The sequence below is a fragment of the Mustela lutreola genome, chromosome 14 (genome assembly GCF_030435805.1).
Source record: "Mustela lutreola isolate mMusLut2 chromosome 14, mMusLut2.pri, whole genome shotgun sequence".
NCBI classification, from domain to species: Eukaryota; Metazoa; Chordata; class Mammalia; order Carnivora; family Mustelidae; genus Mustela; species Mustela lutreola.
The window spans coordinates 50499575-50521334 of NC_081303.1; the positions used below are offsets into that span (position 1 = coordinate 50499575).

Consider the following 21760-nt stretch of genomic DNA (forward strand, 5'->3'; position numbering starts at 1 on the left):
CCCCTTCACGTTAACAGCCAGGCTCAGAGAGGGCAGGAGGCTTAGCCGAGCACACACAGCCAGTCAGTAGCAGAGCCCAGCCTCTCCTTTGGACCTTCCAACCCTCAGTCTACTGAGCTCTTCATGACCTCACACTGCTGGTTGATTAAAAATGGGCTTGGATCCATAAGCACTGATGTGGAAAGCTGTCCAAGATCTATTACACAGTTTTAAGATATTTTGCAAATCATGCTGGAGCACGCGATCCCATTTTCATGAAATAATACTAGTAACCCACATAATTATATACAGGAAAATAATAAGTCTGGGGGCACTAAAGTCAGGTTTGTTAAGGGACTTTGTCTATTTTTAAATTCCCTGCAGCGTGTGAATATTTGGACAGAGGGCTGCTACTTTCATAAGCTGGGGGGCAACAATAAAGATGAATGTGTGGGGCGGGCAAAGGAGCCCCCCCCCCACTTGCCCCGTACAGCAAGAGATTTCTGATCTGGACGCCTCCCTGTAGGAGGGGGGCGTCTGGGGGAAGCGAAGAGTTTGCCTCCGCGGGTGTCCAGGGTCTGAGGAGCGAGAGCCGCTTTCTTTGCCCTCCCCGCCGCACCCCTCTCGGGCCCCTTCGGCTCTGGGCTGGGCGGCGATGGGGGGCTGGGGCGGGCAGGCCAGCCAGCGCCCCGCGGCCGAGCCGCCCATGCATTATGGAAGACGAGGGCGCCCCGGCTTGCTCCCTGGTCCTTAAATGACAGCAAATGAGGTAAAGCCAGAAGGGTGGGGACGGGAAGGGGGCGGGAGGGGGGCAGAAGGAAGCCATCTCCGGGGCCCCCGAGCGTCGGCTGAGGACCGGAGCCAGCCAGTGAGCGGAGCCTGGAAGAGGGAGGAGCACATCTTGATGCAGAGATGCTGCAGTGGCTCCGGGCGGGCGCACACACACACAGGCGCCCTCGCCCGCCACCGCCGCCACCGCCACCGCGGCCGCCACCGCCGCACCGGGACCGCGGCGAGCGGCCGAGGCGAGCAGGGGCGGAGAGAAGGGCGGCCCCGGGGGCCGGAGGCCGGGCTGGCTCCGGCGCACCGCCTCGGGCAGCGTCCACCTGCCCCAGCCAACACCCTTCCTTCACCCCAGGTATGTGCCAACTGCTTTTGTCTCCTCCGGCCCCGAGGAGGGGGTGGGGGTTCCGGGCGCTGCTGGGGCCAGGCTCAAGGGCTCCGGCTCAGTTTCCTTGCAACTTGGGAGGGGGCAGGGGCAGAGCAGGAGCTCCCGCAGGCTGAGGCCAGGCTGACTTCTTACCCAGCCCCTGGGGGGTGGGGGGTGGGCCGGAGGTCCCCTCCACCCTGTCTATGTGGGTGGCATCCTGCAGGGGCCTGGCAGGCGGAGCCTGGCCAGGAGGCTCGACCCCAGCAGTGTCCAGGAATTCCAGCCGGCACCAGCACCTGCCCAGAGAGAGGCCAGCGGCTCCGGGGCCTGCCCAGCGCTGGGGTCCAGGGCCAGACCATCCATGAGGCCAAGCCCCAGACTCTGGCCTGCCCGTCCCCCCCCAGGAGTGCCTGGGTAGAATTGAACCTGACCATCCAGACTTGAGGTGGTCCTGAGTGTGCCTCTGCCGGGTGACCTTCTTGCGAAGTCTTGCTTCAGTTCGAGGGGGAGGCTGTGGAAGAGAGAGAGGGGGGAATGGAACTCAAGTTTGGGCAAAGGCTTGTCCGAGAGTGGGGACTGAGGGAGGAGAAACTGAGGCAAGTCACATCTCCAAGGGTGAGAAGCGGGGCCACCGGGGCTGAAATTCTTTTTCTTCCCTCCCCCGCCCCCCGCCGTCCCCAACTTGTCTTCTCCCCCACATCCCTCCCGTCCTCCTCACGGGTGGGAGGAAAGGATTGGCATTAAGTTTGGCTTTCCTTGGAGGAAGGGGGCCTGGCGAGAAAGGAGGGGGACTCCGTTTAGAGGGTCCAGAAAGAGGGAAAGTACCATGGGGCTTACATCACCGACCAGAGAGATGGGGGAGGCAGCCGCAGCCGGTGGCCAGAGCTGAATCCTGTTGCCTTCTCCAGGAGAGATTCCCAGGGATGGGAAGCAAGAAAGAGGGGGTGAGATGACACAGTGCCTGTGGAAGGGGACCGTCCTGGCGCTACATGGGGACAAAGTGAGGACCCTTCAGCCGCACAACACTGGGGGCTGAGCTTGTGCCCAGGGAGAAAAAGCTGTCAGTCAAGGTTGTCTGGACGTTTGGGAATCCAGGCAGACCAGGAGGGGTGGCCTATGAGAAGGGCAGGTTCTCTGGCCCCCGAAGTACCTGCCCTTAACGTTCCCCCCTCCACAACCAGCCTGTGATCATCAGACCCTACTGCCCTTCCTTTCAGCCTGACTCCCCGAGACCCATGAGCCCCCTTCCCAGCCCTGGCAGCTTCCTTGGCCCTCTGTTCAGAGGGGGGCGGAGAAGGAGAGCCCGAATAACCCTGTCCCTCAGGGGGCTCCTAATCTCCTTCTGGGCCGAAACCTCAAACCTCGAACACTCAGGCTCATCTCCCGACCCTCTGGCCAGAGAGATGCTCTGTCCCTGTAGCTTCCCATTCACCCTCAGAGGGACCAGATGAGCCACTGGAGGTCAAACGGTGGGCCACCTGTGGGAGAGGCTGGTGGGACCCTGGATCCTAGGGGGAGAGCAGGGAAATGGTGCCCTGACTCCTGGCCTCGCAAAGAAGGACTTCTGCCCCCAGGCAGCATCCAAGCCCCTCTCCAGGGTGCCTCACCAGTTAACCCCTTTCTAGCCAGGCTGCAAAACTACTCAGGCAGGGCTTCTGCCACCTGGTCAAAGTTATTCCTAATTTCCTATGGGATCTATCGGGAGTCTTCAGCCGGCAAGAGGGAGGCAGGAGACAGATGGGAAGGGAATATCAGAGTCACATGTGGTTCACCTGTCCTTCTGGTGCTCCCCAGCGGGAAGGGAAGCAGAGACACCCAGACGGACAGGTTCCTGGAGATGGTCCCCTGCTCCTTCGACTCTCTTACCACGCCCCCCCCCCACCACTCCGTTCATCTTCCACTCCCCGCCTGGCCAAGCTCTTCCCTCATACTCCCTTCCCTGGCCGAGTGCACCCCTGCAGCCTCAGCCCTCAGCCTACCTCCCCACCACTGTCCCTGCCAGATTTCTCTCCTTATGCAACTCTCTTCCAGCACCTTCCCTGCCGGCAATTGTTCAAATAGAGACACATGTAGGCTGGGCCTCTTTTCCACGGGACGGTTGTGCAGATTGTCTCTGACTGACCGAATTTAGTCCTCAGGAGCGAGTACGCAGAAGGGGGTCTCCCCATGGCACCCTCTCTGACCCCGAGGCCACGAGGGAAGCAATACATTTGGGGTGCGTGGGAGGATGTGGGCCCCCCCAAGCCCCCTCGCATGTCCTCAAGCCAAATGTTTGATCATCATCTCAGAGATGATCTCTAAACTTGAATGTGGGTGATATTGGTGATCTAGGGGAGAGTCCCAGGGCAGAACCAGGGGCCCGAGCAAGAGATGGGCCATACACAGGGAAAGAAGGACCAGAGCAAAGAAAATGCCAGTGCAGCAGGAAGGCTTGAAGTCAGACTGCTAGAGACACCTCCTAGCCAGGAAGATGAGCCACGAGGGGGCGGGGCAGTCCTCCCCAGGGACTGTTTGGGGTCTGGTCCACAGCCCTGACTGCAGGCAGAGGTGGCATGGACGGCCTTCTAAATTCCTTCCAGCCTCAAGTTATGCTTTTTCAAAAGGTAACAGGGAGTGACTCATAAGAAGACAGACATCCTTCTCAGCCCGTCCCGCAGGCCGGCCACCTCTCATTCTTCTGAGCCCCCCTAACCTAGACCAACCTCCCCCACTCACCTCACAGGGGGTTTTGGGAATCTGGAACATTCATGAGAGTTTCCATGGGCTGTGTGCCCTGATGGTAAGCCCTTTCTTTGGTTTAATGAGCTCTCTTGGTATGAAGTGAGCTCATGTTTCTGTGTTTACCCAAAGATGATGCAGAGGTGTGACACTCTCACCCCAAAGTGAGCGCCCTCTGCCCCAGGACACATGCAGGCCCAAGTGCACCCCAGCACCCATCTCATCTAACAAGCACCCCCCCACACACTCAACCCCACAAACATCCAGGAGAACCTGCTGGATCTCCTACGCCCTAGCCCATATCCTCTCCAAGTCTGCTGGCCTCCTAGATCAAGAGGCCCCCCATTCTGCGTTTGGCTGGAGGGCGGCCTTCCTGTAGTGCCGCCCCAAGAGACCCAGTTAATCTGGGCCCCAGAGCAGAAACTAATCAGAGGGGAGGAGCAGGTCCAAAGACGCCCCCACCAGGCTTGGCTCTGAACCAGCCTGCAGGAAATTGTCCAGGAACTGGGGGGAGTCTCCCCTCTGCAGAGATCTGGGCACATAGGGAAACTGGTCCACTGATTTCTTCCTGATGTGGTTTTTTAGAACGGAGTTGAAACAATCATCCTTACTCCTGGCCTCTCAAACAGGGATGGTCCTCCCAAACCCTTGCTCAATCTGTCCCACTGCATATTGGCAGGTGAGCTGGGGACGCCTTGCCCCTTATCCTGAGCTCCTCCCAGGAGGATGTAAGTCTCTCTCTTTTCCCTCTCCACACTCTGAGGGATCTCTCCAGGGGAGCGGGCCAGACCACGAGAGTCAGAGCCTCCAGGCTGCAGGGGAAGGGCCAGACTCCCCTGGTGCTGACAGCTCCGACAGATGTGTAAGCCTGGGCCACAGCTCTCCCCAGAGGGGCTAGGGGCTCCGAACCAGCTGCTAGTACAAAGAAACTGTAGAGAAAACTGGGGAGTGAGAAGGGAGGGGGAATATAGAAGGGGCTGGGGAGAGACCCAGCTGTACATCGCCCCTGTCCCTACCCAGTCCCTATCCCCCGCTGGGGACTGAGGAGGTCCCTGTTCCCCCCCAAATCCGTCCTAAGGAACCTCCTCCAGCTCAGGGCACCTTCCTTTCTCACAAGACCTTCCAGCACTGCCCTCCTCCCCCAGCAGCTCTGGCCCTGCCTGGCCTGTGGCCCCACCAGGCCACTGCAGACCCCTGTCTTTCCAGATAGGTGTGGAGTGGTTCAGACCTTCCTGCAGGACCATGACCCTATCCCAGGTGGTACTTCCCTCTCTAGGCAGAGTGCCCCCCCCCTTCCTGGACCTGCAGGTGGGAGGTGGGGGTGGTCGAGGAGCAGGGCCTGCTGGGAGCGCCCGTGTGCCTGTCCCCACCAGGTGCCCTCCCGAACACGCCACATTTGGGTGTGGTTCTATGTGCTTGTGCCCTGTCTCGAGTAGCCTGCTTGCTGCTACTTGCCTGGGGCCGGCAGCACCTATGGGGCGGAGGGGAGGAAGGCACCTTCCCAGAGAGACCATGGTCGCCTGTGTGTGTCCCACACATTTGTGAGTGCCGCCCGAAAGTCATGACTGTGTAGGAGTGAGTCTGACTGGGGGGCGTCTGTCTGTGCCCCTCAGAGTGCTGGGGCCCATGCTGGAGGTCCCTTGAGGGTTCTCGGTGTAAGATCTGATCTTTTCTGAGCACCCACTATGGCCAGGCCGGCTGCTGACCTCCCCAGAATCCCTTCTCATCCCCATTTTGCAGGTGGGAAACTGAGGCTTGGAGAGAGTAAGTAATGAATGGAAGAGCTAGGGCTATGCTGGTTAGTCGTGTAGTAACATTACACTAGTTATTAAGGGCCAGGCCAGTCGGCCCGAGAGCCCACCCTGCTGGCGACTGTGCTGCGGAATGGAGGATGGTGGGCAGCTGAAGGGCCGGGCCCCCGCAGTGCTTCCTGGCTTATAATAAGTCACTCAGTCTCTGCCCTCAACCTAGCTCCAAACTGCCCCTTATCTGACCAGCACCATCTGAACGTCACCAAACCCCTCAGTACTCAAATCTCCATTATCCAGGGGAAGGAGAGACAGAGTCAGGGCCAGGAGCTGGATGTCTAGCATCCAGGCAGAGCGTATCTGTCATTTTCTAGTTAGTTCTGCACAGGGGTCCTCAGCCCAGAAAACTCCGTCCCGTGTTGAAAGTCTGGCTCGCAGCTTTCCATCCCATGGCTGTCCCCCAGGTCCTTGGTTTCCCACACCCAGCAATTCAGCCCACTCCCCCTGGTGCCCCTGAACCCCCAAGCAGCCCATTCTCCCGTGTGCCACCGCCGCCGCAAAGGACCAGCCCCTAATGGTGCCAGCCTGTGCCCGCCTGTGCCAGCCTGCACCAGCATGCACCCCTGCACTGGGACAGCTGGCCTGGGCCAGGCTTGGCTGGCTCCGGGCTCAGAGGGCCGGCTCTGGGCCTGGCATAGCTCCACTGCTGCCTTGCTCACAACAAAAAGGCCTCCTCCCTCCTGGGCATTCTAGAATGTGTCATAGGGCAGATGGCACAGGGATTGACTGGGGCACGCTTAGTGGGTCAGGAAGCTCTGCAAAGGCAGTGTTTTCATTACTGCCTCCCCGGTGCTTAGCACTATGCCTGGCACCCGTAATAAACATTGGAAGGGAAAGGGAAAACTTGATGCTAGTTGCCTCATCTTCAGGGAGGCAGTTGACCCAGGCTCTCTGCATGTGTGTGCGCCTGTGCATGCGTGCGTGTGTGTGTGTGTGTGTGCATGTATTCACACAAGTCCTTGGCACCAGTGGAGGCAATGTACATCTGATTGGCCTGACTGGTCCCTAGTGCTCCCCAAAGACAACTCCTGCAGGTCCTCAATCCCAGCCCCTCCCCAAGGAGGAGGGCTGTCCCTTCTGAGGCAGGTCTTAGTCCCCAGAGGCTACCCAGGGCCCATCCGCCCGAGGTGACTGATGAAAGTCTGCATTAAACTGAACTGGGAATGAGCAGTGGGATTGTGTTACTCGTGGCGGACGCCCATGGCAAGCACTAACAGGTAATTCTGACCGCTGTGACGGGTGACAAGTGCTCCCGGGTGAGTGATCCTCCTGGCGGCTCACAAAGAAACAAGGCAGGAACTGGGTCGTCACACCCTGTGCTGGGTGGGGACACACACATGCACACACACATACACTTTCACACACACACACCAGACATACCCACGAACAGACACAGATGCAGGTACACACAGAGACCAGCCCACACATACATACGGGGACACAGAGATGCAAATAAACATCACATACCTGCGCATGCACACACGTGCACACACGCGTGCTCCCCACCACTGCTGGTGGGCAGCAGCAGACTCCTGCCCCCGGAGTCTCCAGCCCCAGCTCCCTTGGTCATCTGTCCCTGCTTTGCTTGGCACACTCAGGACAGACGAGCGCCTGGAGCCCAGCTCCTCCCTGAGCGCGCACCCCGCCCGCTCCCCGAGCTCCGGGACTGGCGGGCAGACAAAGGGCAGGAGGCAAACGATGATGGAGCACCTTCTTCGTGCCAGACTCCAGGACGTGCTGCACCAGCGCCAAGAGGCGTTTTCAAACTTTTTGGAACCGTGGAACCCTTTGTTTAAAGGGAACTTCCAGTAGCTAAAGCAGACACAAGTAGTTCCTGCTCGGGCTGAAATGGGGAACGAATCTGGAGCCCCAACCTCTCTCTCCATTCCCCCATCTGAAACGTGACCGCAAAGCAAGTCCAAACGGCCCCAGACTCCTGCAGGGCGCTCCCTCACCTCAGTTCCCATTCAGAACAGCCCTGGAACGTTAGTGCTACAACGTCCACTTGGTAGGTGAGCAAAACCGAGCTTCCACCAGGAGGAATAAGATGGCCAGGCTCTCAGAGCTGTGAGGGCAGGAGGGCAGATCACTGACTCCCGTCGTCTGTGGATTCCAAAGCCTTGGCTGGCTTGCAGTGCCCCACCGGCTCCCTATCAGAAGGAGAGCTTCCAAGGCTATACTTCTAGATTCTTCCATGAGTAAACACCCTGCTGACCTTAGAGACCTGAGAGTATATGTGTGTGTGTGTGTGTGTGTGTGTGTGTGTGTGTGAAGTGTGTGTATGAGAGAGAGAAAGAGAGGGAGAGAGAGTATGTGTGTGTAAAGGTGTGTGTGTGTATGTGAAGGTGTGTGGGGAAGAGTGGGAGTAAGTGTGAAAGTGTGTAAAAGTGTCTGAGAGAGTATGTGAGACGAAGAGGCAGAGTGTGCATGCATACCTGCGAGTGTCCGAGAGAGTCTGAGTGTGTCATGAGTGTGTGACTATGAGGAGGAGAGAGTGTGTGAGTGTGTGTGCCCTGGGGCGCTGGCCCTCCTGCAGCCCCTGGGGAGCACCGAAGCCCGGCGCCCCCGAATCAGCTATGCGAGAGTGGGAGTATGTGACCGAGTGTGTCGCTGGCTGCTCGAGGATCTGGCCACAGCTGCCCGCCTTCAGTCAAAGGCGACTCACAATCACAGCCACTGTTCGAGGGGCACTTTGCTAGGCACTGGCGGGACCGAGATGAAGGAGCTCCCAGGCTTGGAATGGAGGCACCTCCATGAGGGGGCGCCAAGGGTCTAGCCACGAGCCCAGCCGAAGTCTAACTGTGTGCCTGTGGGGGTCTCTGAGGGGCTCCCTGGCAAGGGCAGAGTTTCTGGGCTCAATTCTGGAACTGAAAGTGGCAAGAACAGAAGGGGGGTGCCAGGTCACGGAGAGACGGCACCTGGGCCCCTTCCTGACAAAGGGAAGTGGATATGAGGCTGGGCTTGGGGCAGAGGAGGGAGAGCCACATGTTTGAACATCGCTCCCCCACCCCCCCAACTCCCCCCCAACACTCCCTCCCCCCCACGGACACCCAGCCCCAAGCCTCCCTGATGCCCTGGGGCCAGTTCTCCCCCTCCCTCCTCCAGCTCCTCAGGAGGCAGGGAAAGGTTGCCAGGGGCCAGATGCTGAGGTTTAAAGGGGGTTGGGAGCCCCTTCTTTCTGAAGGAATAGAGCATGAAGGCTGGGAGATCCTGGTCTTGTGTTGGGTCTTCAGACCCCGCGCTGACCCTGGGGGCAGACTAGGGGGTCATCTGCAGCCTCCCCTGCCCCCACTGCCGCCACCCTGCCCCCACTCCCCAGAAGCAGCACCCCCCATCCCCCCCCACTCCCATCCAGGGGACAGCATCCCCAGTCCCTCAGCCATGCTACACTCTCTGGGAGCGTCGCAGAGCTGGAGGGGACCTTACAGCACCTGCTTTACAGAGGAAAAGACACTCAGACCCAGAGATGGTCTTGCCTCAGTCTCCGCCCCCTCCCCCTTCTCAGGCTTCTGGAAAGGTGCAGGGCAGAGAAGCAGAATCTGCATCTGGGTTATCTACTTTCCTCAGCGGCTCTGACAGGGAGCCCTGGGAGCCCCGAACTCAGAACGTCCGCCTGGAGACGTGGAGCCGGCGGAAGGGCTGGCCCCTCGCGCCCCTCTCAGGATGAGGCCCCCTCTGGCCTCTTGGCCGAGGGGAGCTCTGACTAGCTCTGAGTGCCCCCGCCCGGGGAACGGGTGTTTCAGAGCTCCAGGATTTAACCAAGTGTCTGTATAACAGGAAGGCTCCTTTGGGAGCCACATTAACTCCTGGATCCTAGAGGGCCTGTGGAGGCCCATCAGCCCTTCCAGCTGGAGGCACTGCTGGTGTGGCCAAGGCTAGGGACCTGGGGTCCAGGAGAGAGGGTGTGAATAAACCAGTGAAACTCCTCACTGCTAGAAAAACAAGGAAGACCCCAGAGACTTAATGCCGCCCCCAAAGGGGCTTCTCGCCACCCCCAACCCAGGCAGCTGTGGGGGTGGGGCAGGGGAAATTGGGCCCCAAACGCTGGAGGAGGGAGATGTTCCCCACACCCAGGCATGGCCCTGTTCTCATCTGGACCCTGAATCAAGCGAGGGGCAGGTGGGTTCTTGCCTCCCAATTAGCCACTGCTCTCACTTCCTGAGCAAACCCCCCGCTGGCTGTAGGGGAGGTGGGGGGGGGCAGGTACCGGGCAGAGCCAGACTCCCGGGGGGCCTCTAGGAGGCACTCAGCCGGGAAGAGCTCCCCCGGAACAGCCAAGCCCCTTCCCCTGGGGGCCTGGGGCGGGTGAATGCGTAGCAATTACAGCAATCCTGCCTCTCCCCAGGCTGGGGGAAAAGCTCTGCCCACTTACCAAGGAGCGAGGAGGGAGCCAGGAGGGGTGCTCCGAGGCTCAGAGTCCTCCACAACCTCTGCCTCCCCAGGTCCTTCTCAGCCTCCAGCTGGACTCTCCCCAGGCTGGGCTGAGCCTCCTCTCCTCAGCTCCCGATCTCCGCCCAGCACGTCCACCATGGGGACACCCACCAGGAGGAAGTCACACCTGCTGCTTCTGGTCGCTGTGGCCCTCGTCTCCTCTCCAGGTAGGAGGTCTCCTCTGGGCTCCGGGGCCCAGCACGATGATTATACTGCTCTGTCATTGCTATTATTTTAGTGATGACTTCAGAAATCATGGACTCTCCCGTGCTGTGGCACTTAGATTTTTAAGGCTGTTTCCTTGCTAAAATTTTCCCATTTGTGGCTCTTCCCTTCCCTTCGAGGTGAGAGGGAACGGTCTCCACCAGAATAGAGATGAAAGCAGCACGATGCACAGAGGGCGAGGCGTGCCTTGGGCCACACAGCGAGACTGTGGCGCTCTCAGATCTCTGTGGTCTTGTCTTCGAGCTGAGCCCCCTAAGGAGCTGCGCTGTCCTGTAACGGGGTAGCCACAGCCACATGGAACGATTCAAACCGAGATGAAATTAAATTCTACAATTAGTCTTTCAGTTGTACAAGCCACGTTTCAAGGGCTAATAACCATGTTGGATAGCGCAGTTGACAGACATTTCCATCGCCACAGAAAGTTCTATTGGTTCATACCGCTCTAGCATCCTGTCACATGAGGAGACAGGGATCGACACCACAAAACGCTAGGAGGGCTCCCCAGGGCCCCGCTGCAGCCTGACAGACGGACTGAGTGCAGGACCTGAGAAGACATGAGACAAAGCGGGGGGTGCCTGAGGCAGAAGGCCGGGGTGGGGGGAGCCAGCAAGAGTTCTCATGGCAGGGCTGCCGTGGGGTAGGAGGTACGGAGAGCACGGGAGGGAGGCCGGCAGGAGAGGGCACCGCGGGCCCAGACCCAGGCTGGCCGGCCCCTGGGGAGCCCGTGGGGAAGGAGGGGCTGGAGACCCAGCCCTTCCGGGAGCTGGAGGGTGGTCCCCCGCTGCTCGGAGGGGCCTGTTGGGACCACCACTTGCCCTCTCTGTCCTGACCCCCGGCCCAGATCCAGAGATGCTTTTTTTCCTCTATAAAGACGTCCTTGGGAGAAAGAGCCCTCACTCTCCTCCCTCCCTCCCTCCTCCCCCACCCGGTTCCAGAGCACATTTTAGGTTCTCTCTCCCTCTCACTGGGGAGGATTCCACTGGCACACTTTCAGATGCTCTCATTACCTCCTAACTGCCTTCCAGGCCTGCACCCAGATCCCTGAGGCTGCAGGGAAGCGGGATTGACCCAGAGGCCCCCACGGAGCCTCCCAGCACCCTCACCCCCCGGGCAGGGACAGAGCAGCGGCTGGGCGGAAACCAGCTGCACAGAGCAGCAGACAGCCACCACACACCCCACGCCCGATGGCTACCGCCCCCCCCCCCCAGACAGTAGAGGAGAGGCATGGGGGGGTGGGGCATCAGCACTGCCCCACCCCATTGGGGACCACTAGGGCTGGGACCACAACACCTGAGGCAGGGGTGTGGGCAGCAGCCAGACTTTTAGACCTAGAGATGCACAAAGGCCCAGGGAAGGGGGGGGCCCATCCCCGCATGGAACATCCATCACTGGCTCTCCCCCCTCCCAGAAAAAGCTGTCTCCACTCACTACCCTGCTCTGGAGAAGCAGCCGTGGGTCCCAGGCACCCAGGCCAGGAAAGGTGGCCAGGAGGCCCCTCCACATTCTCGGTGCTCCTGCCCCTTCCTCTGGGCTTCCAGATGCCCATGTTTGGTGGCGAAGAGTTGCCTGGACAGGGAATCCGCATCAGAATATGAAACACAGGCAGCAAGGGAGGGCGCGCGCGTGCGTGCGTGTGTGTGTGTGTGTGTGTGTGTGTGTGTGTAGCCTCAGAGGAAGGTGTGGGATGAAGGAGAGTGTGTTTGTGGATGTTTAAGAGAGTGCCAATGCCAGCGAGTTGTTGCCTGGACCGGGTGCTGCGTTTGGGGGGATGACGGATGCGTGTGGAAAGCCTTCCAGCGAGAGCGATGGCTCCCGGCCCCAGCTGCCCTCCAGAGGGAGCGCCCACGAGGCACCTCCGGGTGAGGTGGGGGAGGACAAGGCCTCGGAAGGCTCTGATGGGAACCCGGGGAAAGAATCACAGCCGCTGTGGCTGAGGACACGGGCCACAGGCACAGCTGGCCGGGCTCCGAATCCCCAATCCGCTCCTCCTCGCTGTGCGATGTGGGGCAAGTTCCTGAACTTTCCTACATCTCAGTTTCCACATGAGGGAAGTAAGGAAATGTCAGTGCCTGTCTCATAAAGCGGTTAGGCGAGGAAATACAGAGTGTGGCATCCGATCCAGAGTAAGCACTCGGTAAAAGGCCCCTGTTTTTATCAGTATGAATGCGTGTGTGTGTGTGTAAATAAGCACACACAGACGTTTGTAGCTGGGCGTGCGTGGGCACAGATGTGTGCATGAATGTGTTTCTGACTATGGGAGTTGCTCAGAGAGGTAAGTGTGTGTGTGTGCGTGCACGCGTGTGTGCATGTAAGGAAGTATGTGTGGGCAAGACATGTGGGTGGACCCTGGGCCGAGGGTGCATATGTGGCTGAGTGCAAAGGACAAAGCTTTTTCTGGAAGAAAGCCAGTCTCAAAGCCTCAGTGCACCCCAGGCCCCGTCACCACCCCCCGCCATCCCCAGAGTTACTGGAAGCGCTTATAACACGAGGTGGCTCCCAGTGGCTCCCAGCAGCCCGGCCACCCCCGCCAGCCCTCCTTCCCCGCCCATTGGGGCCGTCCCAGCTGGGGCAGGGGTCCCTACTCTCCACCACCATCATTAACTTGGGATTAAGTGGGGCTCTCCAACCGAGATGATGCTGGCACCCCGGCTGCCGCCTCTGAGGCCTGGGGCGGCGGGGAGGGCGATGGGGGATGCTATTTCAGGAAGTCCTGCCTCCTTCCTCATTCAGAGAGCTGCTTAACAGCTGCCCTCCTCCCCCGAGGTCCAGGGCTGGGCCTCAGCTGTGACATGGGAGTGTGCGTCCCCCACCCCTGGAACGGGCCAGCAGCTGGATACACTAATTGTTTAATGGGGATCCCCCGACCCACCAGGGAGGGCCTGAAACCAGCTGCATTGAGGGGTAGGAGCCAATTAGGGGTGGCCTGGCTCCTGCCCGACACCACAGAGGCAAAGCATGACGGGGCCCCACGAATGAGCGAGCAGAGCCCCCGTGGGAAGGAAGGTGTGAAACACTGCCCTCTGTGCCTCGGTGTCCCCCGCCCTGCTGGCGTGGAACAATGCTGGCTGGAGAAAGAGGCATCCGCCCTGACAGGGGGCCGGGCACGAGAACTCCAGTTGCACCAGCGACACCCATGTGCTCAGCAAACTCGGGAGACTGGGGTCTAGACCTGCGTGTGCCACAGACTTGCCTTGTGACCACAAGCGAGTCATGCTGTCTCCAGGGCCTTTCTTCAATTGCCACAGCAGAATGGTATAAAAATGCCCCCCAAGGCTACCTGCATGCCCATCCCATAAGCCTTTCCTTCTCCCCGTACCCTCCACCTTGCTCCATGCCTGGGTCCCACAGACATTTCCAGAGCACACAGCGTGGGCCAGACTGAGTGAGCCCTCTTCCAGACCCTGGGTGGCCAGTTCGTATTCGCTCCATTTCACAGGTGGAGCTGTTGAGGCTCAGAAGGGCTCCGTCATGGCCAGTAAGAGGCCACGAGCCGGAGCATGTGCCATGGGCCCAGAAGGACCATCAGGCCCCAGGGACACACATCCTCTCCCCGTCTCTTTGGCCCATGACTTCCCAGGCCTCTCACACATACAGATCAGCTCCCTCTGCCCCGAGGGCCCCCGCACCCAGCTGCGGCCACAGCTCTCAGCACCTTGTCCTGTCCTCCTCTGTCTCCCTCCCTGGACTGCAGGCCCCTCGAGGAAGAGGGACTGTGTCTTATTCATTTTTGCAACACGGTCTAGTCTGGTGTTAGGTACACAGCAGGTGCTCCATACCTGAGTGTGGGAGGGGTGATTTACTCAACTAATTTGGCCAACTGGGGCCTGCCCGGCCTGCTGAAATACAGGTTTCAATTAATTAAAATGAAAGAAAATTTTAAATTGGGTTCCTTGGCTGCACTGGCCACATTTGGAGGGCTTGAAGGCTGGGGCTCGTGGCTACGATATTGGGCAGTGCAGAAAATGGCATCTTGCCATCCTCGAAGAATGTCCTGTGGGACAGCACTGCTCTATTGGGCCCTAGGCCCTAAGGCCTCTGGTGGTGTCCCCCATCTACAGCTCGGAGTTCAGCCCGGGGATCCCCGGCCACCTTTGGGCCAGTCTTCGAAGATCAACCTCTCGGCCTGCTATTCCCAGAGGAGTCCACGGAGGAGAAGGTGACGCTGGCATGCCGTGCCCGGGCCAGCCCTCCAGCCACCTATAGGTGAGCCCCCCACCGTGGGCGCTGGAGGCCCCGGGCAGTCGTGCAGCTCTTCCTCACCCCAGCCCTGCCCCCAGGCTGGGTGCGGCCAAGCAGGACTCAGGAGGCTCCCCGTCTGCCCCCCGCTGCAGGTGGAAGATGAACGGTACAGAGATGAAGCTGGAGCCCGGCTCCCGCCACCAGCTGGTGGGGGGCAACCTGGTCATCATGAACCCCACCAAGGCCCAGGACGCCGGCGTCTACCAGTGCCTGGCCTCCAACCCAGTGGGCACCGTCGTCAGCAGAGAGGCTGTCCTCCGCTTCGGCTGTGAGACCCATGGAGGGCTGCACTTCTGGGGAGGGCCATAGGGGGCTGGGAAGGGTGTCCAGAAAGGGCAGGGACTATTTCCCATGGAGGCCGGCTGGGGAGAGGCCCCCAGTCTTGGAGGACGGTGCCCAAGTGCCCGGTCTTTATCTCTAGTTCTGCAGGAATTCTCCAAAGAGGAGCGAGACCCAGTGAAAACCCACGAAGGCTGGGGTGTGATGCTGCCCTGTAACCCGCCCGCCCACTACCCAGGTGAGCCGGGCCCCTGGCCCATGGTTAGGCAGGGCACAGCAGGGACCTCCAGCCACCCAGGGCTGGAGTAAAAGATGGTGAGGAACCCTTGGGAACACAGACCCCCTGGCTCCCCTGCCTAAAACGATTTTGTGTTTCCTTCACGGTCTGCCATTTTCTAGCTCTGGGCCCCCTCCCCCTGCCTTCAGACTGGGAGCACCCCAAGAGCAGGAGCAAGGCCACATTTTTTTTCCTAGGGTTCCCCTCAGTGCCAGCTCGGAGACCGGAGCCCTGGGGACTAGGTCTAGAGATCCCCACCGGCACGCCGAGGGTCCTCCCCATGGCTGCCCCCTTAGCCTACCACCCCATGGTTTCCTCAATCTCCCCATGTCCTATCTATAGGCCTGTCCTACCGCTGGCTCCTCAACGAGTTCCCCAACTTCATCCCGACGGACGGGCGTCACTTCGTGTCTCAGACCACGGGGAACCTGTACATTGCCCGGACCAACGCCTCAGACCTGGGCAACTACTCCTGTCTGGCCACCAGTCACATGGACTTCTCCACCAAGAGCGTCTTCAGCAAGTTCGCTCAGCTCAACCTGGCTGCGGAAGGTCAGGGTCGGGGGGCATGGTGGGGAGCAGAGAGCTGGAAGGGTTGGCGGACATTGGGAAAAGAGGGTTCCTCTCAGAGGGTGGGAAGGGGGCTCACAGAGCCCAGGGTCTGGGGCCTGGATCTCTGGGTCCTCCTGCTGCAGGGCCCAAGACCCTTGCCCAGGCCCCCAGGTAGGGGGAAAAGGGGTCAAGAAGGAGTCGGCTCTGAGCCATGCTGCAGTTCGAAGCCCACGAGCATCTGGCCCGCATCACTTGCGTCTGGTCAGCAAACTCCCTCTCTCCCCAGATCCCAGGCTCTTCGCACCCAGCATCAAGGCCCGGTTCCCGGCAGAGACCTATGCACTAGTAGGGCAGCAAGTCACCCTGGAGTGCTTCGCCTTTGGGAAGTGAGTGGTGGAGGAGGGAGGGGGCAGGCCAGGGCGCACCTTGTCAGAGCCCCTTGGGGGCCCGCAGGACCCCAGGGAGAGGGCAGGCAGAGTCTAGCAGAGAGGGGGCAGTGGGTAGGGACCACCCCTCATGAGCACAGTCTCTCTGAGCAAAGCATCATGATGTCAGGGGCCTGATACACACTGGAGGCTCCCAGCAAAAGGGCATGGGCTCAGGGGACAGCCTGGGCAGCATCCCAGGCTGAAGGCAGGGAGCACCATGCATGAACCCCAACCTGGCCTGCCTGGTTCAAGTCCTGGTTCCGTCCCTGGCTGGCTGCGAGGCCATGGGTAAACTACTTAACCTCTCTGTGCTTCTGCATCCTCATTTGTACATGGGAACTGTCATAAAAAGTACCTGCATCGCAGGGTTGTTCCAAGGATTAAGTGGGTTAACACACGTGACATGTCTAGAACAGTGCCTGGCATTTAGTGAGCGTTCTACGCATGCTGACAGTTCTCTCTCTCTCTTTTAAGATTTTATTTATTTATTTGACAGAGAGAGAGAGATCACAAGTAGGCAGAGAGGTAGGCGGAGAGAGAGTGGGAAGCAGGCTCCCTCCTGAGCAGAGAGCCCGATGCGGGGCTCGATCCCAGGACACTGGGATCATGACCTAGGCCGAAGGCAGAGGCTTAACCCGCTGAGCCACCCAGGCACCCCTGACAGTCCTTTTTATAAAAACTGCAATAGAAATCCTGCTCTCCCAGAGAAAGGATTCACTGGAACAGGGCTAAGCAAATAGCAGGTGCTCAACAAATGTTTGGAGAACAGTGTGATTTGCACACTGGTTCTGTTTCCTCATGTCTCCTGTGGATACCCAGGATGTCCCTGTTTTGTGAAAAGCTATTGGGCTTCCAGAAAATTCATATTTAAAGCACGTGGGGCCGCCTGGTTGCCTCAATCCGTTAGGTGTCTGACTCTTGATCTCAGCCCAGGTCTTGCTCTCAGGGTCCTGGGTTTGAGCCCCATATTGGGCTCCACACTGGACATTGGGTGTGGAACCTATTTTAAAAAAAAAAAAAAGTACATGGACGATTAATATATTAACCCTTTCAGACTCACTGATACCTTAGTCCGTTTTAGTACACAAGTTACTAATAAGTAGAGCCCTTTTGAAAAGTAAAGGCAAGGTCTGTTGGGGAGAGGGGGAAGGGGACCCACAGAGCCCCAGGTCACAGGCCACTGCTGAGGAAGGCTGTCCCAGAAGAGGCTCAGTGGCCAGTGCAGGGGGGGGGCAGGGAGGGCAAGCCAGCTTCAGGGTACAGACACAAGGAAGGTTACTGGTATCGAAGTACTGCAGGGGAGAGGAGACAGAGGAACCCTACTTTCTGCTTCTCCCCTGCCTGAGCTCTGAGCCTACCTGCGAGAGGCCCCGCCCTCCCCTCTTGCCTCTCTCCCTCCAGCCTTCTCCCCATCCCCACCTGCCCAGCACCTCCCAAGTGCGGGAGAATCTGCGGGCACTAGGGAGTCTGCCTAGCGCAGCCCACCCGCTCTGGCTTTGTTTCCTCTGCCAGCCCCGTGCCCCAGATCAAGTGGCGCAAAGTGGACGGCTCCTTGTCCCCCCAGTGGGCCACCGCCGAGCCCACCCTGCAGATACCCAGCGTCAGCTTCGAGGACGAGGGCACCTACGAGTGTGAGGCGGAGAACTCCAAGGGCCGCGACACCGTCCAGGGCCGCATCATCGTGCAGGGTACACAGCCGGGACACCCCTCCCCCTGCCTTCACTCTTGCTCCCCTAGGAAGCAGATCCGAAAGTCAGGGAGGGGCCCCGGGTGGTCCCTGGCTTAAGCCTTCCCACCCCAGGATTGCACTGGGTGTGGAAACAGAAGAAACAGACACTCAGAGCCTCACTTAGGGGTGCAGAGAGCACATGGAAGGCTTTGGAATGCTTTTAAGTTGCTCAAACAGCTCCGACACAGACGGCAAGGGCCCACTTTCTTCAGCCTGCTTCTCCCGCGACCTTGTTGTGGAATGCCGAGGGCGCCCTCTGCTGTCTGTCACAGGAACTGCAGCCCTCAAATCCGGGTCCATGGTGAGCAGGAGGCTCCATCCAGCTCATCCCAGGCCTTTCTCTTGCTGCCCCGCAGCTCAGCCCGAGTGGCTGAAGGTGATCTCAGACATGGAGGCTGACATCGGTTCCAATCTGCGTTGGGGCTGTGCGGCGGCTGGCAAGCCCCGGCCCACAGTGCGCTGGCTGCGGAACGGGGAGCCTCTGGCCTCCCAGGTAGGAGACTGGGGACTTCCCACATGTCAGCTGTGCTCCGCTCATCCGGTTCCCTCACCTTCCGGACTTTACTCCCTGACTGCACCACCCTGGGCCGTCTCTCTGGGACTATGAAGGCACCACGGGCCGGGTGGTTCTAGGTGCTTCTTTCCACCCCAGATTCATATGGCCACAGGATGGTCACCCAGATAGAGTCCTGACTGAAGGGCCCAGAGACCTGGATCCAGGCACAACTGAGTCACACAATCACTGTGTGGTCCTGAGTAGGTCACCGTGTCCCTCTGGCTTCAGCGTGCTGATATCCAGGGGCCCAGGGGGACCCGAGTCCTGGGATTCCAGGAGGTCCTGAGATGGGACTGGAGGCAAATGAGTCGCCTCGACAGGGGAGGGGAGGGAGTGGCAGCCTCGAGTCTCTACTGCAGGCCCCCCCTCATGCCCTGCCCCTGCTGTCTTTGGTACAGTCCCGTGTGGAGGTGCTGGCTGGCGACCTGCGCTTCTCCAAGCTGAGCCTGGAGGACTCCGGCATGTACCAGTGTGTGGCAGAGAATAAACACGGCACCATCTATGCCAGCGCTGAGCTGGCCGTGCAAGGTACGGGCCCAGGGAGGCGGGGGACGTCGGCAGGGACACTCAGGCAGGGGCTTTAAGCCTTCTGAACGGAAGCATTTCTAAACACACATATGCAAGGGGCAGCTTGCCTTCATTTTCCAATGACTTTGGAGCAGAGCAGAGGGATCGCAGAAAGGAGATGAGACACTCGACTGCAAGCTTCCAGAAGACGGGTCTCTGGCTTGTACCATGTCTGGCACGATTAGCGTTAAGCGTTGGCTGCCGCAAAAACAAGGGGGCAAAAATCATTGGCAACCAACTCAATTAGATTTGTGTTTAAACCAGCCCTGTCTGCTGTGCAACCTTTGGCAACTTAATCTCTTTGTGTCTCGGTTTCTTGATGTATAAAAGGTGGGCAATAGAACTTCCACCCTTGTGTGGCTGTTTGGAAGAGGAAATGAGATAGAGGTAAAGCAGAGAGGACCTGGCCCTCACCGAACAGGTGCCCAGTAAATGTCAGCTGATGCTAGTGTTCTTAGTTATATGATTTGAGCGCTTGGGGCCTTGGTTTTCTCATCTGCAAAATGGGTATAGTGATACCTACCTTGTCAAGTTGTAGTGAGCTTGACTAAGACTCATTCGTATATTCGTTCCTTCAACCAATATTTATTTTTTCAACACCTTCTAAGGAGTGAACATGAAAAATAAGGTCTCTGCCTTCCAGTAACCTACAATCCAGTGGAGAATGAGGGACAATCACAAAATCATGTAATTAAATAAGTTTGGACAGCTGAAAGAAAATTATGGTATAAAGAAACCAGCAGAGCGGTAGGAGGATGGTGGGCCAGTTAGATAGGGTGGCTCAACCTCTCGGAGGAAGTCACATTCGGAGTGTGACCTGAGTGTTAACAAGCAGCCAGCCATGCAAAGATCTGAGGGATTTTTAATTGAAATGTATGGCCAGTGCAAAGGTCCTGAAGCTGGAAAATCTTCGGTATCCTCGAAGGAGAGAAAATGGCCCAGATGATTGGAGCATAATAAATGAAGGAGAGAGGGGCACCTGGGTGGCTCAGTCATTAAGCGTCTGCCTTTGGCTCAGGTCATGGTCCCAGGGTCCTGGGATCGAGCCCTGCATTGGGCTCCCTGCTCGGTGGGAAGCCTGCTTCTCCTTCTCCCTCTACCTGCTACTTTGCCGTCTTGTGCTCCCTCCCTGTGTCAAGTAAATAGATAAAAATTCTTTAAAAAATCAAAGAAATCGATGAAGGAGAGTGACGTGAGACGTGGGTGGAGAGGTAGGGTCGTGTCTGTGAGCCCTTGTGAGGGGCTGGGACTTCTTCCTGAGTGTGTTCGAGTTTCTCCCAAGACACGCCAGCCCGCAGAGTGGAGGAGGAGACTGGAGAGAGAAAGTGCAAACACAGGGAGACGGACTAGGGGGTTTTCAGTAGTTCTGCAGGAGATTCGGTGGCTTGGCCCAGCATGGGGGCAGTTGGGGGGCGGTGACCCGCCGGGGCTGGACTCCGCATGTATTTTGGCAGTGGTGCTGCTGCAAGTCACTTGTGGATTGGCCTCGACGGATGCGTAGGGTGTAGCATGGGGCTGGCGGACCTCTTCATCCAGGCAACGGGCTGTGTTAGGATTCCCTGGGTGACTGCAGGACACTCCCCTCTCCTTCCAGCGCTGGCCCCCGACTTCAGGCTGAACCCCGTAAAGCGTCTGATCCCTGCGGCCCGCGGCGGAGGGATCGCTATCCCCTGTCAGCCCCGGGCAGCTCCGAAGGCCGTGGTGCTCTGGAGCAAAGGCACCGAGATTTTGGTCAACAGCAGCAGGTACAACCCCTCCTCCACCTGAACCAGTCCCTGGTCCTCCTCACCCACCGTGCAGGCGAGTCCCCTTCCCGTGATGACGACGACAGTGTGACCCTAGTTGGCCAGATCTGTTTTGTTCCTGCTGCAGAGTGACCGTAACTCCGGATGGCACCTTGATCATAAGAAACATCAGTCGGTCAGATGAAGGCAAATACACCTGCTTTGCTGAGAACTTCATGGGGAAAGCCAACAGCACGGGCATCCTCTCTGTGCGAGGTGAGGGGCGGACGGCAGGTGGCTCAGCTGCCACAGGGTGCCTGTCCCTCCTGGCCACCATGCTCTTGTCTTCCCACCTTCCTCCACATTCGGTTTTGAGGCTATCCTGGGACTGGACTTCGTTTGGGACCACCCCTTGCCACCATCCAGAATCTACTCCTGCCTCCCTCTCACACACTCGTGAGGCTCCTGGGAGGTCAAGATCCTGGTGGCCATGCTGCCTCTTCTCTTCCTCGGGGCTTAGAGACCAATGCTCTCACCCTGCCCTGCTGCCCCTGCCTGGGCCTCTTCCCTCTCCATCTACCCCGGGATGTCGTTTCTTTTGGCAGATGCAACCAAGATCACCCTAGCCCCCTCGAGTGCGGACATCAACTTGGGGGATAGCCTGACCCTGCAGTGCCACGCCTCCCATGACCCCACCATGGACCTCACCTTCATCTGGACCCTGGATGACTTCCCCATCGACCTCGATAAGCCCGGGGGGCACTACCGGAGGGCCAGCACGGTAAGGCCTGAAGCCAGACAACACTTAGCTCCTCCCTCCTTCTGGACAGACAGGGGATTCAAGATGTCCTTAACCGTGACGACTCCAGAGCCTTTCCCCATTCCCTGAGGAATGCCATGATGGCAAACTATCCTAGGATTCGGAGGAACCCCCTTCCTTGGATGGGCAGTTCCCTGGATCCCACCTGAAGATGACACATTTAGAAGAGGGTTAGGAACAAACCTGGAATGCCAGGCACCCAGCAAGGCTCCCTCCCCATCCTGACCCCAAAGCAAATGACATCATCAGCTTGGACCATGGTTGACTGTCTCCATAAC

At 58.9% G+C, this 21760-nt stretch overlaps 1 protein-coding gene across 1 annotated transcript in view; it reads left to right on the forward strand.

Annotated features, from left to right (window-relative positions):
• The first annotated feature begins 840 nt into the window (after nt 1-840).
• The window catches only part of CNTN2 (contactin 2), a 33058-nt gene continuing 12138 nt past the window's right edge, over nt 841-21760 (forward strand). Inside the window, exons 1-13 of the mRNA XM_059146366.1 lie at nt 841-1117; nt 10098-10253; nt 14370-14514; nt 14643-14818; nt 14972-15067; nt 15449-15658; nt 15945-16044; nt 17599-17774; nt 18172-18308; nt 18770-18899; nt 20533-20683; nt 20811-20938; nt 21268-21443. Coding sequence (XP_059002349.1) covers nt 892-1117; nt 10098-10253; nt 14370-14514; nt 14643-14818; nt 14972-15067; nt 15449-15658; nt 15945-16044; nt 17599-17774; nt 18172-18308; nt 18770-18899; nt 20533-20683; nt 20811-20938; nt 21268-21443 — 2007 coding nt within the window. The 5' untranslated portion in view covers nt 841-891. The remainder of the gene's footprint in view (nt 1118-10097; nt 10254-14369; nt 14515-14642; nt 14819-14971; nt 15068-15448; nt 15659-15944; nt 16045-17598; nt 17775-18171; nt 18309-18769; nt 18900-20532; nt 20684-20810; nt 20939-21267; nt 21444-21760) is intronic.